This window comes from Meles meles, chromosome 8 (assembly GCF_922984935.1).
Source record: "Meles meles chromosome 8, mMelMel3.1 paternal haplotype, whole genome shotgun sequence".
Taxonomy (NCBI): Eukaryota; Metazoa; Chordata; class Mammalia; order Carnivora; family Mustelidae; genus Meles; species Meles meles.
In genome coordinates, this window is record NC_060073.1 from 58024384 (window position 1) to 58043126 (window position 18743).

The following is an 18743-nucleotide window of genomic DNA, read 5'->3' on the forward strand; positions in this document are numbered from 1 at the left end:
TAGTGTTCAATAAATCTTTAGTTCTGTATAACACCCAGTGCTCCTCACATCATGTACCCTCATTAATGCCCATCACCTGTTACCCAATTCTCTCACCACCTCCCTTTCTGCAACCCTTTTGCTTTGCTGTGCAGAAGATTTTTATCCTAATGAAGTCCCAAAAGTTTATTTTTGCTTTTGTTTCTCTTGCCTTTAGAGACGTGTCTTGCAAGAAGTTACTGTGGCCAAGGTCAAAGAGGTTACTGCCTGTGTTCTCATCTAGGATTTTGATGGATTCCTGTCTCACATTCAGGTCTTTCATCTATTTTGAGTTGATCTTTGTGTATGGTGTAAGAGAATGGTTGGTTCATTCTTCTGCATGTGGCTGTCCAATTTTCCCAGCACAATTTATTGAAGAGACTGTCTTTTTTTTTATTGGATATTCTTTACCGCTTTGTTGAAGATTAATTGACCACAGAGTTGAGGTTCCATATCGGGTTCTCTATTCTGTTCCATTGATCTGTTTTTGTGCCAGTACCATGCTGTCTTGATGATCACAGTCTTGCAATATAGCTTGAATTCAGGCATCATGATACCCCCAGATTTGGTTTTCCTTTTCATTCCCTTGGTGATTTGGAATCCTTTTTGATTCCATACAAATTTTAGGATTATTTGTTCAGTTCTGTAAAAAATGCCAGTGATATTTTGATGGGGATTGCACTGAATGTGTAGATTGCTTGGCCAGCATAGACATTTTAACAATGCTTATTCTTCCAATCCATGAGCATAGAATTTTTTTCCATCACTTTGTGTCTTCCTCAACATCTTTCATAAGTGTTCTGTAGGTTCTTGTGTATAGACCCTTTATGTTTTGCTTAGGTTTATTCCTAAGAAGAATTTTAAAAATTCATGGAAACTAATGATAATGAAAACAAATCAGTTCAAAACCTCTGTGATACAGCAAAGGCTGTCCTAAGAATGAAGTACATAATAATACAAGCCTCTCTCAAAAATTTTTTTAAAATTTCCAAATACACAAGGTAACCCTATACCTAACAGAGGTGGAGGGGGAAAAAAGGCTTCAACCCAGCAGGAGAAGAGAGATAATGAAGATTAGAGCAGAAATCAGTGAAATACAAACCAGGAGAAAGTAGAATAGATCAATGAATTTAGAAGAGATTCTTTGAAAGACTTAATAAGATCAATAAACCTCTGGCAGACTTATCTAAAGGAAAAGAGAAAAGACCCAAATTAATAAAATCACGAATGAAAGGGGAGAGATCATGATCAACATCAAGACAATTTTAAGACTATATTAGGATCACCTACATGCTAACAAATTATCTAATTTGTTAGATAAATGATTAGATATGTTAGATAAATTAGAAATGTTAGATAAATGAAGAAATGATTGCATTCCTGAAAACTTATTAACTACCAAAACTGAAACAAGAAGAAATAGAAAATCTGAATAGACAAATAACCAGCAAGGAAATGGAAGCAGTAATCAAAAACCCATTCATTCTTTAGCAGGTTGCTTTTTAACCTCCAGGTGTTTGCATTCTTTCCAAATTTTTCTTTTGGTTGAGTTCTAGTTTCAAAGTATTGTGGTCTGAAAATATGGAGAGATTTTTTTCAATCTTTTGGTATCAGTTGAAACCTGATTTGTGACCCAGTATGTGATCTATTCTAGAGAAAGTTCCATGTGCACTCAAAAAGAATGAGTATTCTTCTGTTTTAGGATGGAATGCTCTGTACATATCTTTGAAGTCCATCTGGTCCAGTGTGTCATTCAAAAGCCCTCATTTCTTGGTTGATCTTCAGTTTAGATAATTTGTCCATTGGTGTGAGTGCAATGTTGAAGTCATTCATGTATTCATGAAGCTATTCATGTATTATTATCAATGTGTGTCTTTACTATGATTATTAATTGGTTTGTATAATTGATTGTTCCCATGTTGGGACACAAATATTTATAATTGTTAGATATTTTTATTGATTATACCCCTTAAGTATGATATAATGTCCTTCTTGATCTCTTATTAGTCTTTGGATTGAAGTTATTTTGTCTCGTATGAGGATTGCTATCCCAGCTTTCTTTTGAGGTCCACTAGCATGGTAAATTGTTCTCCATCCCCTCACTTTCAGCCTGGAGGTGGCTTTAGGTCTAAAATGAGTTTTTTGACAACATATGGATGGGCCTTGCTTTTTTATCCAATCTGATACCCTGTGTCTTTTGTTTGGAGCATTGAGCCCACTTACATTCAGAGTAACTATCGAAAGATTATTAATCTAGTGCCATTGTGTTGGCTGTAAAGTCCCTGTTTCTGTAGATTGTCTCTATTTCATTTTAGTCTATGTTACTCTTGAGGTCTCTCTTCACTTAAAGGATCCCCTTTAGTATTTCTTACAAGGCTGGCTTGGTGGTCACATATTCTTTCAGTTTCTGACTGTCCTGGAAGTTCTATATCTCTCTTTTTATTCTGAACAACAGCCTTGCTGGATAGTAAAAGTCAATGAAAATTAATTTAACATAAAAATAAAATAACATAAAATGTACTTAAAGAGATGAAATACGCGGACGTCAAAGAAAGAAAAGATTTTACTCTAATATTACAAAATAACAAGTCAAAATTTATTCTTCAACATCATGAATAAAAAATAGAAGTGAAATTACATTACTTAATCTTAGAACAATATAAGAACACTACTTACCAAAATTTCTATTAAGATGGTAATGCACTAGGGAAACCACTGACTGGGAGATGATGTTCCCACTGCATATATCAGTTATATCATTTTTTAAAAAATTTCACAATGGTAGCTTACACCACCACATACATCTAATGGCAGCTTTCTTATACTATTTCTTATACTATTTCTTATACTATTTCTTATACTATTTCTTATACTATGCAAGCACATAAGTTATTCTATCCTTTCTTAGATTGATTCATTCAGCATACATTTATTGAGTATATGAGTGATTCACACTGTGAATAACTAAGTGGATACATAAGGTAAGATCAATTTCTTTAAGGCCCAGGAAGAGAGAAAATGAAATGCACTCACTACAAGTCATTATAATATCAAGTTGTAAGAGAACAGATCATAAGTGCCAAGAAAAGTAAGCAAACCAAGAAAAGTAAGTATTGCTCTACCTTCAACAGGGTGAGAGAAGTTTCCTTAAAATTTGCAGACATGTAAAAATTCACTCCTGTGTGAACCAATGTTTTCCTTTCCCTGAAATAAGGTTTTATTTGAATAGTAGATTTTAAACATTCAAGTTCAAATACCAGAAAATTGATGTGCCATTACTGTTCGGTGAATGAGGGAGAGAAAGGCACTAAGTGATAGGAAGTAGGTATATTTGCATCAGAGAGGAGTTTATCAAGGAATATCCATAGCGCTAGAAAACAAAACCAAGGATGTTGCTTGTGATAAGGAACCTGAAGTTAGGAGATTGTCTGGCATGGGGAACATAGCAAAAGTCCTAAGATCACATGCTGGTCACTAGAAATGCTAAAAAAAGATGATACCATTATAAATAGAAAATAAAATATCTGAAATATATTTATAAAATAAAATTTGCTAGTTTGGAAGACTGGAGCTGGCTGGCAATAGAGGTACTTCAGAGAGAAGAGTTATCATGTGGTTGGTGCAAGAGATCAGGCTACAGATAGTCAGGAAAAGGAACATGAGTGAGATTAATAAATATGAGCTGATATGATACAAGATTGTGGAAATTAGTTCCCTTGTGTTATACACAGAGGAAGAGAAGAATAAAATATGTGAATAATTATTTCCAAATTAAAGATTTCTGTTTTAAAGACTGAGAGATATTTGCTGAATATATACATGAAGAATGTAAATGTCATTTGTGATGGACTTAGGGGAAATGAGGAAATTTTTTAAATTTTCCTTAAATAACTTTAAGAAAACCAAGTTTTTATAAAATGTCAACTAATTAGCTGTGCATTAGTATCATGTGTGTGTGTATAATGTACATATATAATGTACATAATATATTTAATACTTATTATAATTTATGTCACTTCAGCTTCAGGGTATTTTCTGCAAGGGTGCTATTAAAATAAAACCCATAAACATCTCTAATAGAAGTACTGTTGTCAAGGGTAGGAATAATAAATGAAGCACAGTAATACAAATAATGATGGTAATACTAACAGCTAACAATTATTTTGTATTTACTGTAATCAACATGCAGGGCACTATGCTGATGACTTAAACATCATATAATTTAAGTCTTCATGCTTAATCCTTTGAAATAAAACTATATATTTAGATAGTAAAGGAATTGAGAATCATCGAAATATATATATTAATGTTAGAAACAGGAATATGCTCAAGTTCTGTTTACTGTGAAAATCATGTATGCAAAGACAGGACAAAGGAAACATCTACAAAATGAGTCTAAAAGTAAGTTAGGAAACCAATAGAAGCAAGGTGACAGTAAGAAGTGCCCCCAGGCTGCAGGCGGTTTTATCCTTTATGTGTACATCAGAGTTGGGTCAATGAAAACCGAAATATATTTGTAACTAACTCTACACAAATATTTAGGGTGAAGTTTTTTGTAGCCCCATTCATTTCCTTGTTCCCTCTCTTTGTACAAAATAAGGACTTAATCTACAAAATGTTGGATGTTTATACTATTTATGGTGAAATCACAGGATATCACAATATAGTTCTTATAATGGAATGAAAATGACTAATTTCTGAAGAGAGGGAAAAAGAAAATGAAAGAGAGATAAGAAGGGGATGCAAAATAAGAAGAGAGAAAGAGACAAGAAAAAAAGAAAGAAGAAGAATCATCCAAAAAACATGTGAGTGAGGTAGGGTCACTAACACACAAAAAAGGCAGCACATCCTGTAAATTCTACTTTACCTCTACTGACACCAGAGATTAAGAATCCCATAAAAAGATGGACGGGCCATCACCTACCATACAAATTGGATAGCCAAGCTTAAGCTTTCACTCTCTGAATTCATCAAACTATTTATAGAATCCCCCCCCCCAAATGAACATTATTGTCAAGCATATTTACTTAATATAACAAGGTGTTTCTCTGCTCAGAAGTTCCATCTCATATACATTAGGTGCTCTTCCTTTTTAATTCTTTATGTTTGCAATAATATTTTCTTCACACGGTCATAGATCTGCTTGGTCCTGACTCCGTATATGACAGGGTTGAGCATTGGTGGCACTATGACGTAGAGATTGGCCAGGAGTATGTGGATATAGCGGGGGACATTTCGGCCAAAGCGATGTGTCATGAAGGAAAAGAGGGCGGGTGTATAGAAGGCAAGGATGACACAAACATGAGAACCACATGTGCTGAGGGACTTGAGTCGGGCTTCACGGGACGGAAGACGGAAAACAGCACGGAGTATCTGAACATAAGATAGGGCAATGGCTATGATGTCAAAGACTAGGATTGAAATAGCACCCAATCCATAGATGATATTGATCCTGATGCTGGCACAAGAGAGGCGAGCAAGACCCATGTGTTCACAGTAGGTATGGGGAATGACATGATTCCCACAGAAGGGCAATCGCAAAATAAGAAATACAAATGGGATCACAGAAATGAATGATCTCACTAACACACCCACACCAATCAGAGAAACAGCCCTGTTGGTGAGGATGGTGCTATATCGGAGTGGGTTGCAGATGGCCACGTACCGGTCATAAGCCATTGCCAACAGGACTGCTGACTCCATACCAGTGAAGTTGTGGATAAAAAACATCTGAGTGAGACAAGCATCAAAAAGTATCTCCTTGAGACTAAACCAGAAGATCCCAAGCATCTTGGGGATGGTAGCTGTGGACAGGCCCAAATCAATAGAAGCCAACATGGCCAGGAAGTAGAACATAGGTTGGTGTAGGCTGTTCTCAGCCTGGATCACAAACAGAATTGTGAGGTTTCCTAAGAGTGCAATCACATACACAGCACAGAAGGGAAAGCCAATCCACATGTGAACTCTTTCGAGTCCTGGGATCCCCAGCAATAAGAAGGAGGAAGGATGAAACTGAGTGTCATTGGGAAGGGACATCCTGCTAGGTAATGCATAAGTCCATGTTCTTATAGAAAAACAAAAATATCATACAATTGCATACATTTTCTTCCTCAGTTAATCCACACAATTAGAAATGTACAAATAGAAATCCACCTTTAGAAAAATATGAAGTGAATTCTCAGCAAGAAGCCTTTGGAAGAAGTAAATCAGTAGATTGCAATAAACATTTTACATAATATATTCATCTTTGTCAACCCCTCTCTTTTAATTTGCAAGTGTCTCACCACTAGAATCATGCTAAGGTTTTGCCTTAATACTTACTTACTTCATTAATTACCTTCTATCATCACTCATATAATTTACTTTCCATTCTGGCATATGAAGGGCTATGGCAGCCCCTGTAAATAGTTATTTCTATTGGTTCCATTTGGTTAGATGATAACATATATGTGTTAACACACAAGATAGGTAGCAAGTGTTAGTGAACACAGACTCATTAAAATTAGTCCAAACTATTAAAAATAAATCTATGGGATTAAAATCAATCCATTAGTTACCAGTCATTCATTATTTTCATCACAGAAGAAGAAATTTGATCAAAACAACAGCAACTGCCATTCCTTAAGGTCCTGAGTCTTTCCATGTTGTCAGAACCTGCGCAAGTATCAGCTCAGATCTTTATAAAAACATGGAGGGAAACAGTTACCATGTTTTCACATATGGGTCTGAACAGAAAATAGTTTAACACACTCACCAAATGCTTCAAGTGCTTATAGTTACAGAAGGACAGAAAGAAAGTAGAGAAGAAATCATAAAGTTGAAATGGAAAGAATGGACAGTAAGGCAAAGCTAATTCATGCCTCAGTCATGACAGACACACACAGCTTCCCTTCGTCCAACACAGTCACACAAACATCATTTCTTTTAAACGCACATCCATTAGAATAAAAGATATCTGTTTTCATTATGAATCTGAGGGAGTCATAATTTTAAGACTTGAAAATACCTGACAAATATATTGAAGAAAAGACTAGTGGCATTTTCTGAGTGAGCTGAATCAATCACTTTCAAAGTTCCCCAAACTGTAATATATTTTTATGTACCTTATTTACTTCATTTGTTAGAGTATTTTCAAATCACTTGCTCATTCATTACATGTAATTGTTTCTTAGTGAAAAGCATCTTCGTCATTTTGTTTCATTGGAGGATTCCAGGGGAGCACTACTAATGATGATCACACTTTCAGTAAGACAACTAGGCTATTTCCCAGACATTGTAATATGGGAAAGAAGCCAGGAAGAAGAGGGTCATGTCCGTGATAAACAAGTACTAGAAGGAGTAATACAATATGGATGGGGAAAGCTGGAAGTCCTAGGAAGAAATGGCAGACATTAGACAAGAAAGGAAGTTGAAAACAATAGATATATTTTGTAGGACATACTAAAAAAGACCATAAAAATAAGTCTTTCTACTATAATGTTCTGGCCTGGTAATGGAATAGTGAATAGTCTCAAAAGGTGTGATGTGACCTGCCCAAGGATAAAAGGTAGAATTCAATTATGGAGACTTAATTTTCTGTGATTTATCAATATTGGTGAAGTGTCAATGGCAGATACTTTTATTAAAATTTTTTTTTGTACTCCTCAGTAACATCTCTGAAGATTAGGAATGTACACAGTAGTTGTGGAAAGCTACAAAAACAATGCTTTCCTTTTTTCATCATACCCATACACAATAGATTCTCAGTAAAGAAGAAAATTACTTTAGGTCATAGTATAGAGTTCATCCTCAAACTGACAGACAGATGGCATTACATTCTTTGTTTAAGAATAAACAAAGGGTTTATTCTTAAATAAAGTGGCTCAGTGGGTTAAAGCCTCTGCCTTGGGCTCAGGTCATGATCCCAGTGTCCTGGGATCAAGCCCCATATCTAGCTCTCTGCTCAGCAGGGAGCCTGCTTCCCCCTCTCTCTCTGCCTGCCTCTCTGCCTACTTGTGACTCTCTCTGTCAAATAAATAAATAAATAAAAATCTAACAAAAAAAAAAGAATAAAATAGTGAGAAAAACAAATTAGTGTTTTTCTCAACTCAGATAATTATAATCTACCATGAGGCTTCAGTAGCTAAGTAGAGAGGCTGTGATATAAATAGCCTAGTAGAAATGGTCAGAAGTCATAGACAGCAATGAAATTCTGTAGTTGTCTGGCTTATATCATTACCACTTGGTGAACTCACTGGATCAAAAATCTGGTTAACGCAGTATGATGATGGATATTAACCAGATTACTGTGGTGATCATTTACCAATTATACATGATGTTGTATAACTGAAACTAATATAATGTTCTATGGCAATTATTTCTAAAATTTAAAAAAACTTGAAAAAAGAAAAAAGTCTGAAAACCACCCTCCTCCTCTTTCACACATAAAAAACAAAACAAACAAACAAAAAAGCTGATTCTACTTTTTCAATATCTTTAAAATCTTTACATTTATCTCCATCCTAATGGGATCATTTGGGAGGTTGATTACAACACAGGACTTTACATTGCTTTAAAGCAAGAGCTCTACAATCCCACCAACTGTGTTGAACCCAGCTTCATAACTTCCTCACTCTGTAATCAAAGGAAAGTAAACAACAAGTACCTTTCATCATAATGTATTTTCATCATAAAATAGAGGTAATATGATAAAAACTTAAGTGTGTTGTTAGATTTAAACTGATAATTTTTTAAAGCACTTTGAAGCACGTTCCAAAGAGACTGGTTGTCCATCATTCCTTAGATATCTTCGAGCAGACTGATTTTTAAAATGTGCATTGACTGGATTCAGGCTAAAATCCAAATGCTTTCACTAGGATTGGATGGTTTTCCCTAACATGATCCTACTCTTTCTCTAAGCACCAGTCTTAGTCTTCTTTGCCCCACAGTTTTCCCATGTCTCCTCTCTTCTTCCCCTATCCGCCTTCTTTCCCTTCACCCCTCACTGTGAAGTAAAGATGCTCCGTGAGCTGGGAGATGGGGAGGACTCACCAGACTGAGCACCAGCATGGAATCCTGTCTCTGTTTTATCTCACCCGCTCAGTCTTTATGAGGGTGCTGCTCTTTGTCTGGGAGGAGCTTGCAACAGGAAATTCCCTGGAGCCAGTCTGGTAAAAAGCACAAAGTCTCTGAGGATTCTAGTGTCTAATTCTGACTCAAAAAGAGAGAAGCATTAGGGGTCCCTGGCTTGGAAAGAAATTAAGGCAGAGGAGTGAGATTTAGATCAGCAAGATCACAGGAGGACCCCGTACTCTTTCCAGTACAAAAAGACAGATTTAACAAGCACTGATGGATGGAAAGACCTTTATGCGAGTTCCAGAATTTGGATGAGATTACAGGACCCTGGTGGTACATATAAGAAAAGACAAATTGAAAAAGACAAGAAGAAAAGTTTCATTTTACCCACATACCCTCTACCCGAGCCTGGCACAGTTCTGCCCCAGGAGAGCTTCCCTCCATCCCTGAATTTCTCACTATCTTCAGTAGCCGTGTTCTATAAAGTCACCTTGAACACTGAATTAGGAAATTTGGTGCCTTTGCTCTTAGGGGAAATGCACAACATTTTTGTCAATCAATCAATACAGAATTTTTTTTTAATACAGAAATTTTTTAATGTGTGTTTTTCTGTGAGAGACACTTCCTGTAATACATAGTTCTTATAGGTTGTCATGGCTCTTATGATTAATCATGCAGCCTTTAAATGATCGAAAGCCAGGAGCTTTGGAGGCCACTTGTGTTTCATTCACCAACATCTGTGTACAAGAGAGTCTCATTAGTGTTGAAAATCTGATTTCTACATAGTCCTTTTCCTGTACATTTAGTAGGCACTTTAAAAACTCTTCTGCAGCCTCCTAATTAGCAGAATCTACCTTGACTCTAAGTTTAATTGTATATCCCTTGTTGCTTTTGAAATGTACTAGCAAACCCAGTGCTATCCAACAAGAGCTTGATTTTTTTTTTCTCTGACTACAGGTGATGTAACTGTAACTATCTTTGACCTCACCACAATGTTGTCCATTACACATTTTTTTATTAGTTGTCATCTCATGACTCCACAAATTTATCCTCTTTTTCATCTTTTCCATATTTATATCACATGCTACAAATGTTACTTTAGTACTATCCATAGTGTCTTCATATAGAGATGAATTTCCTCTTCCTTTGTCTGCGTGTATCTTATTTTTGATTCGTTAACTTTGAATCACAAGCAACACTGTTATAACTCACATCTGAATGAAGTTTATCCAACATGGTTATTTTTTCCATAAAGTACAGCACAGCCATCTTGCACTTAGGAACATTAGAAAAGTATTATTGAACTACAATACACTCCATGAATAAATAACAAGATAGTTATTTATTGTGTTGCACTTCAGCACTATCCTGTAGGGCCATGTTAAACAGTGGAATCAACAAAAAGCAGAAAAAATAAGAAAGCCCTGGCCTTAAATTGAATGTAAAAATGCTTATTTATAGCTGAAATGGGAAGTCAGAATCTCACTTTGTTCAACCTCAACTGAGAATATGATTGGCAACTCAAATTTTTCAAATGTCTTTGCACGTTGGCAAGTGACTGCTGAAGTGCCATGAGAACTTATTTGTGGTTACAAATAAATCTTATGGAGTAGGCAAACTAGTAAATATGGAACTCACATATGATAGAGCCCCACTGTGTATATATAATTTATAAGATTCATACTCAAACATACATAAAGCATATAAATAAATGTTAAGACAATATGATAGAATTCCAACTTCTACAATTTAAATATTGGTGAGATTGACACAAAATGATTTAAAAACTGTTTAAAGCTCTCAAAGGAGGCTGGAATGCATGTAAGAGCACAATAAATCTAGATGGCTAAAAGGATTGCATGTTTAAAGCTGTCACATTTTCCTCAGTAATGTTTAGATGCAACTCAACTTTCATCAAAATCCCATTTTGATTAATTTCATATAATTAAATTTTCTGTGAAATTTATTCTGATGAATTATGAAAAAATATGGTACATGTCACAACATGAAATTTAGACTACAAGATAAAATGTTAAAGTCTGGGACGCCGGGGTGGCTCAGTGGGTTAAAGCCTCTGCCTTCGGCTCAGGTCATAATCTCAGGGTCCTGGGATTGAGCCCCACATCAGGCTCTCTGCTCAGGGGGGAGCATGCTTCTCTGCCTGCCTCTCTGCCTACTTGGGATCTTTGTCTGTCAAATAAATAAATAAATCTTTAAAAAAATGTTAAAGTCTAATATGATTTGAATATTCTAAATTATATGAATATGAAAGTCATGGAATAACATCAACCAAATATTAAAGTGACATTATGGTTGTTAGTTTTTTTAATTTATATTTTCCTGTATTACAAATAAAGGAGTAGCGTGCCTGGGTGGTTCAGTCAGTTAAGAATCTTCCTTCAGCTCGAGTCATGATCCCAGAATCCTGGGATCAAGCCCCTCATCAGGCTCTCTGTTGAGTGGGGAACCTGGTTCTCCCTCTCCCTCTGCCTGCCACTCCCCTGCTTGTGCTCTCTCTCTCCCTCTCTCTGTCAAATAAATAAATAAAATCTTTAAAAAACTAAAAATAAAGATAAAAAGGCATTGTTTAAAGTGAAGGAACTAGACACTTATCTATCCTTACTTCCTACATACACTTGATGTATTTAAGAACAATCAATTCTGAGATTCAAGCAATCCTGCCAAGAGGAATGCTCCAGAGATGGTTCAGAAAAAACTCTCCTGCTTCCCCTCACCCTTCTGGGATTCTCCTGTTACTAAAAGGTTAGCTCTAAAGACTTAGAGGCTGAGTTCTGAACTCAAATTTAACCCCCAGTGGTTTCTTGACAGGAGAGGAGACCGTCCCCACTCTATGCCCATGAGAGCCTTAGAAATAAGCAGACATGTCTATAACTGAGTGCATCTAGAAACCTTAAAGGTCTTGAGAGAAGGAAAGTCTTCCTCAGACCAAGGGGCTCACCCTCCTCCTCACAGAACACCTGGTAATGTTTGCAATATAAATACTATATGTACCTAATATATGCCAGTTCATGTTGATCTATTGTATTTTTGTAAAGAGATGAATAGGGGTGTAGAATTTAGGCCAAAAACATTACAGGGTTTTCTTTTTCCATTTTATTCCTCTCCAAAAGCAGATGTGAGGTTTTTTTTTTTTTTTTTTCCTTCCAATCCCTCCTTTTTTCCATGCTGTGTAGTCAGACAAGGAATCAAATGCTGAGAGAGTTTGATTTTGCTAGAAGCTAATCCCTAGGTATGTCTTAAAGATTTTATATTAGAATCAGAAAAACTATTAATGCACTGTAGTGTTTGGAGATAGTGTGGACTATAATAAATTTATAGTGATTCCACTGGTTGTCTTAAATTTATGCTGAAATTGTTTACCAGAAAAATAAGAACTCTCCCTTGTCTTCTCCTTTCCTCCTTTTATTCATTCACTGGAACAAGTGGATATATGACAATACATAGCTTTTGCCAAGTAAGAACTTGCAATATAATAAAGGAGCAAAACATGGAGATATATAAAATACAGTATGAGAAGACATAAAAGATAGGTAAGTACACATGTCAGTGGAACACTTGAGGATGGATATCTGTGATGGTCCAAAGTTCCTAGAAAAATTTTCTCACAGGAGCTGATATATGAGCAAAATCTTCAACACTAACTAGGTTACCTAGGGTTTGCATGTATGAAGAAATGCCATGACAAACAAAGACACAGGTCACTACTATCATGAATTGAGTAGGTGACCAGTTCTCTATATGCAGAAAGATATAGACAACATATTTCAAGAGGCTAGAAACTTTGTTAATATTTTATAAGACATGGAAGGCCATATTTTCTTTGTAATTTCTTGGTTTGTATTATTTTCTGGTAAATAACATTTGTAACTGCATTATTTATTTACTTGCCTTAAACTCTACATGTAATACATGAATATATAAAATATGTTGGCACTGTTTAAAAATGTCAAGCTATACAGATACAGCTAAATTATACTGTCTATACCACTTTCCATCCATTCCACATTTTAGATCTCTCCTCCATTGACTATGTATCCTTTTTAGGTAGTTCTTATGTTTATAAAATTTGCATTATAAATGTGCATATATGCACATACATTATGCTTTTGATTTTTGCATACTTTGTCAATGTTAATGGAAAAATCAAACTTTGGCTTCTTTTTTTATTTGAATGTCAGTTTACATAAATATACTTTACTTATTCTAAGCACTTCTATAATATAAAGATAACAGAGATTTGTAAGCTCAGTATTACTTTATTGACGGACATTTTGAATGATTCCCTATTAACTCTATCACAGGCACTTTGTGAACATTATTCCCTAAATGGCAAGTAGTTAAGTTGCTCTGCCCAGAACTTTGTTTTTAATAAGAATAATACTATGCAATTTTCCTCTAAGAGTAATTATCTCTAATCAATTGGGCATAAGAACCACACTTTAACCCAAACCTCATTAATGCTTATCATCATCAATCTTGAAATTCTGTTGCTTAAGAATATAATACTGTATGGGGCGCCTGGGTGGCTCAGTGGTTTAAGCTGCTGCCTTCAGCTCAGGTCATGATCTCGAGGTCCTGGGATCGAGTCCCGCGTCGGGCTCTCTGCTTGGCGGGGAGCCTGCTTCCTCCTCTCTCTCTCTCTCTGCCTGCCTCTCTCCCTACTTGTGATCTCTATCTGTCAAATAAATAAATAAAATCTTTAAAAAAAAAAAAAAAGCTTGCTTCCCAGCAATGCTCAATTACTCAAATACCACACCCTCCTTGGTCCCACCTGAAGGCAAATCCTATACTGCAATAGATTTTAAAAGAGAAAAAAATATATATATATATAATACTGTATGAATTGTATCATATTCATTTAATTTTTAATTTCCTGATTTCCAGTAAGAATAAGCTTATGTGATTGAATATTTGCATTTGCTTCAGTGTGAATGTTTGCTCTACATAATCTGTCCACATAGTTTCTTTTTTTATTTTTAAATATTTATTTGTTTATTTTGAGAAAGAAAGTGAGACAGGAGGTGAAGGAACAGAGGGAGAGGGAAAGAATCTCCAGCAGACTCTTCACAGAGCATGGAGCCTGACCTGGGGTTCCATCTCAGGACCCTGAGGTCATGACCTGAGCCAAAATCAAGAGTTAAATTTTCAACTAACTGAGCCACCCAGGCATACCTGTCCACATGTTTTCTGTCGGTAAAATATGTTTAAATTATGTAATGGCATACAGCAAGTAGAAGAAATGAAGGAAAAGTGTATGAGAAAGATGAGAATGTTGATGGAATTACAAATATAGGTAAAAGGACATGAAGTTTCATTTCAGGACAAAGGAAGGAGAGTATGTGAAAATGTACTAGCTCAATGTGTTACATGTACATAAACATAAAGGTGAGAGGGTAAGGTTGACAAACTTGTCTGGTAGCAAATGTTAATTTTGTCTCTGAGGTTGAGAGGTTAATGTTCCATCTGAGAGGTCATCTGTTGAAAGTGCAGGAGGGTTAATTAAGAAGAGAAAGGCTTGGGTTTGGACCGGTTCCTTTATGGAATATAATATCTGGGGACTTTTGAACAGTATTTATGATCAAATCAATGGTGATGGTTTCTTTGTTGTTAGGTACAGAACAAATCCTCCTCTTCTTACATGCCCAATTGCAAATACACTGTCACATTCTTAGGGCAGTTTTTATCACCACAGTTAAGAATAAGGGCTTTAGGGGCACCCAGTTGGCTCAGTTGGTTAAGAATCTGCCTTTGGCTCAGGTCATGATCCCAGGTTCCACGTCAGGGTCCCTACCTAGCAGGAAGCCTGCTTCTCCCTCTGCCCCTCCTCTGCTTGTGTGCGCTCTCTCTCTCTCTCTTAAATTATTCTCATTTTAAAATGGAGATAAATTTTATTTATTTTATTATTTTTATTTTAATTATATTTTATATTATTTATATTATATTATTTTATATTATTTATATTTTATATTATATTATATATTTTATATATAAATATATTATATATTTTTATATATTTTATATTATATTATATAATATTATATATATTTATATATAAATTATATATTTTATATTATATTTTTATTATATTTTATTATTTTATTTTATTATTATTATATTTTTTATTATTGACATATGTATATGTCAAATTTGTTTCAGGGGTACAGGTCTGTGATTCATCAGTCTTATACAATACATAGAACTCACCACAACATGCACCCTCCCCAACGTCCATCACCAGGCACCCCATCCTTCCTACTCCCCCTCCACTCTAATAAACCCAATAATATTTATGAGTTAATACATGGAATGTTTTCAGAAAAAGAACTGACTCACATCAAGCATTTAAAAATGTTTTACTATTACATTATTATATAACTCCCCAATGGATTGGTTGCCCTGGATTTATCTTCTGTCCCAACTCATAGCATGCCTCAGACAGAAATGTCATTATATAAATGTCCATGATTCCTTGACCCACCTATCCTGCTGTGTTTGCATTCAAAAGAGAATATTCACCTCTAGGGATCTTGAAGGCCAAATAACCACAGCAAGTGGAAACTCTGGGTATGAAACTTCAACAGAGTAAGAGCAAAACACATGTCATCACTCTCACTCCAGTCCAGTGAGTCGATGTCCAGTGTGCTATATTATTCCAATCCCAGCTTCAGTGGACACTGGCTTGAGGATTATTTTTCCTGATCACAACACTCTTTAATCTTCGACTGTCTATAATAGGGATAAAAGGAGTGTCTGTGGAACGGTGTCAATTGTGCTTCTAAGAATAAAAGAGGGGAAAGATCTGTTTATTATGGGAACAGTGTGGCTTTCAAAATGTTCTACTAGTCTTAAGAAATGGAAGAAGCATCAATGGCAAATAACAACATGGGGTGGGGAAGGGGTCAGCCAATGCAAAAGAAGTGTGCTGAGCAAAGGAAAGGTCATGAGGAAAAGTTTGGATGAATTTTTCTGGAGAGGGAGCTCAGTGGAGAGCCAGTCATAGAGTAATTTGACTAACTAGATGCATGTAAGGAAATGAAGGAAATTCATGTTGGTGGATATAATCACATTTGTTGTAATTCTTGACTGTGAAGTCAAAAATAAACACAAAGGTGTCGCCAACGGAGAGTCACAAACAATGCAATGAGCTGTTCACTTCCTGACACACTGTTATCAGCCCGGCTCTTGTCATCGTGCTGACTGTGTTCCAGGTTGGTGTGAATAACCTCCTTCTGGTCATTCCAAAGCAAACAACAAATCCTCCCAAATTTAGTATTCCATTCTCAAAGCTACACCCTATAACCTGGCATCTTTGCATGTCCCAGACTAGGATGACTAAAATAATTTTCTAAAGGTACATTTTCTATTCAAAGCTTCCTGTCATTCCTTCCTTCTGTGTAATCTATGTCGTACAACTGTTTCTATGTCCTCCAAACCCACGACTCTTACACATTTGCCCATATGATTCTACATACATGTTTACAAATACATGTATCTTAATGAAAGAAGTTAGTTGAAGGAGATACTCATTACATACAGTGAAGTTTCAATGATTAGGCATACAGCTATTCCACTGTGCACCTGCACTTGTGTTTATCTTATTTTTTATGTTTTATTTAAATTCCAGTTAGTTAACATACACTGTAATATAGGTGTTGTATATAAATACTGAATCACTAAATTATACACCTGAGAGTCTTACACATTTTTAAGATTTCAGAAGAAGATATCCTTCTTCTCAGTGGATACAAGACTTTGGATTTTCATACATTTAGCTCTGATTTTTGGTACCTGCATATTTTCCCCATTTGGCATCTACAGATCAGCCATATTACAAATTACAACTGTGAAATAAGATCTGACAGTCAGAGATGATGGAGAAATAATGTATAAATATTGATAGATATTGTCATGACTCCCTGACCTACAATTCCCTGCATTTGGGCAGACTTAACTCATCAAAGGTTTGAAAATTTGTAAGTTATTATTTTTACTTGGTGTAGAGAAAAATTCATGAAGAGAAAGCTAAAATTCTGACACCTGTTATGTCAGCATACAATAAGACCAATGTCCATCCATCAACCTTCATTCTCATTGGCATTCCTGGGTTGGAGGCTGCCCACATCTGGATCTCCATCCCCTTTTGTGTGGTCTACCTTTTGGCCCTCCTCGGAAACTGTTCTCTTCTGTTCATCATCAAGACAGACACCAGCCTCCATGAGCCAATGTACCTCTTCCTCTGCATGCTGGCTCTGGCTGATCTTATTGTGTGTACCACAGCTGTACCGAAACTGCTTAGTCTTTTCTGGTTCCATGATGGAGAGATTCATTTTGAAGCCTGCCTCACTCAAGTTTTCCTGATTCACTCTTGTTCCACCATGGAATCTGGCTTCTTCCTGGCCATGGCTTTTGACCGTTATATAGCCATCTGTAACCCATTAAGACATTCAGCTATTCTGACACATGTTGTGATTGGGGGGATGGGCCTAGGTATAGTACTCCGGGGAATAGCACTTCTCAGTCCCCACCCCTTTCTGCTACGTTGGCTTCCCTACTGCAGAACCAATATCATTTCCCACACCTACTGTGAGTTCATGGCCCTCATCAAGATTGCCTGTGCTGAGACAAGAATCCGTAAAGCCTACAGCCTCATTGTTGCCTTCCTCACTGGTGGGGTAGACTTCATATTAATCATTTGTTCTTATGTTCTCATACTTCACACTATCTTCCACCTCCCATCTAAAGAGGCCCGTCTCAAGACCTTGGGCACCTGTGGCTCGCATATCTGTGTCATCTTAGTGTCTTATACTCCAGCCTTCTTCTCTTTTCTCACCCACAGGTTTGGCCACCATGTGGCTCCCCATGTCCATATATTTGTGGCCAACATCTATCTTCTGGTCCCACCCATGGTGAACCCTATTATCTATGGGGTAAGGACCAAGAAGATAAGGGACAGATTCCTTAAATTTTTCAGTTTTTCAAAGCCTTGAGTTATGTCTTTTGGGTTGATGAGTAATATATGAACAAATGTCATCTATCTTAGAATGACTGATTTCTTCATGAGTCTCCTCTTTTAATGGTCAGAGGGCATGGTTTTTCTGTGGGAAGTAACTCATCCATAAAAATATATTTTATGTTGTAACAATAATTATGTATTATTGAGTATGACTCTTTACTATAATATTAGAATGTTATTTCCTAAAATACAAAAAAAAAAGCAAACAAAATTTAGAATCATCTGTGTCTAAAAACAAGAGATATTAAAATTAACATGATATATCATCACATATCTTTGGCTTACCAGTTAAGACTTACTACAGATTTACAAATTTACAGATTTACAAATTCTCTCTTACTCTCTCTCTCTCTTTTTCTTCTTGACTAAATGACCTTCTTTCTCAAGTACATACCTTACTACTTTCTTTCTTTTTTTTTTAAGATTTTATTTATTTATTTGACAGACAGAGAGCACAAGTAGGCAGAGAGGCAGGCAGAGAGAGAGGGTGGGAGAAGCTGGCTCCATGCTGAGCAGAGAGCCCAATGCAGGGCTCAGTCACAGGACCCTGGGATCATGACCTGAGCTGAAGACAGAGGCTTTAACCCACTGAGCCACCTAGGTAGCCCCCTCACCACTTTCTTAATGAGAGGTTGTT

General features: G+C 36.1%; 2 protein-coding genes across 2 annotated transcripts; one reads left to right on the forward strand and one right to left on the reverse strand.

Moving 5' to 3' along the window:
- Window positions 1-5118: 5118 nt before the first annotated feature.
- LOC123948930 (olfactory receptor 52E2-like) lies at window positions 5119-6054 on the reverse strand. The gene has a single exon (XM_046016136.1). The coding sequence runs from the start codon at window positions 6052-6054 to the stop codon at window positions 5119-5121; it is 936 nt and encodes a 311-aa protein (XP_045872092.1).
- Window positions 6055-17129: 11075 nt separating this feature from the next.
- LOC123948754 (olfactory receptor 52D1-like) lies at window positions 17130-18080 on the forward strand. Its single transcript, XM_046015913.1, has one exon. It carries the CDS (start codon window positions 17136-17138, stop codon window positions 18078-18080), a length of 945 nt encoding a protein of 314 aa, XP_045871869.1. The 5' UTR covers window positions 17130-17135.
- The last annotated feature ends 663 nt before the right edge of the window (window positions 18081-18743 follow it).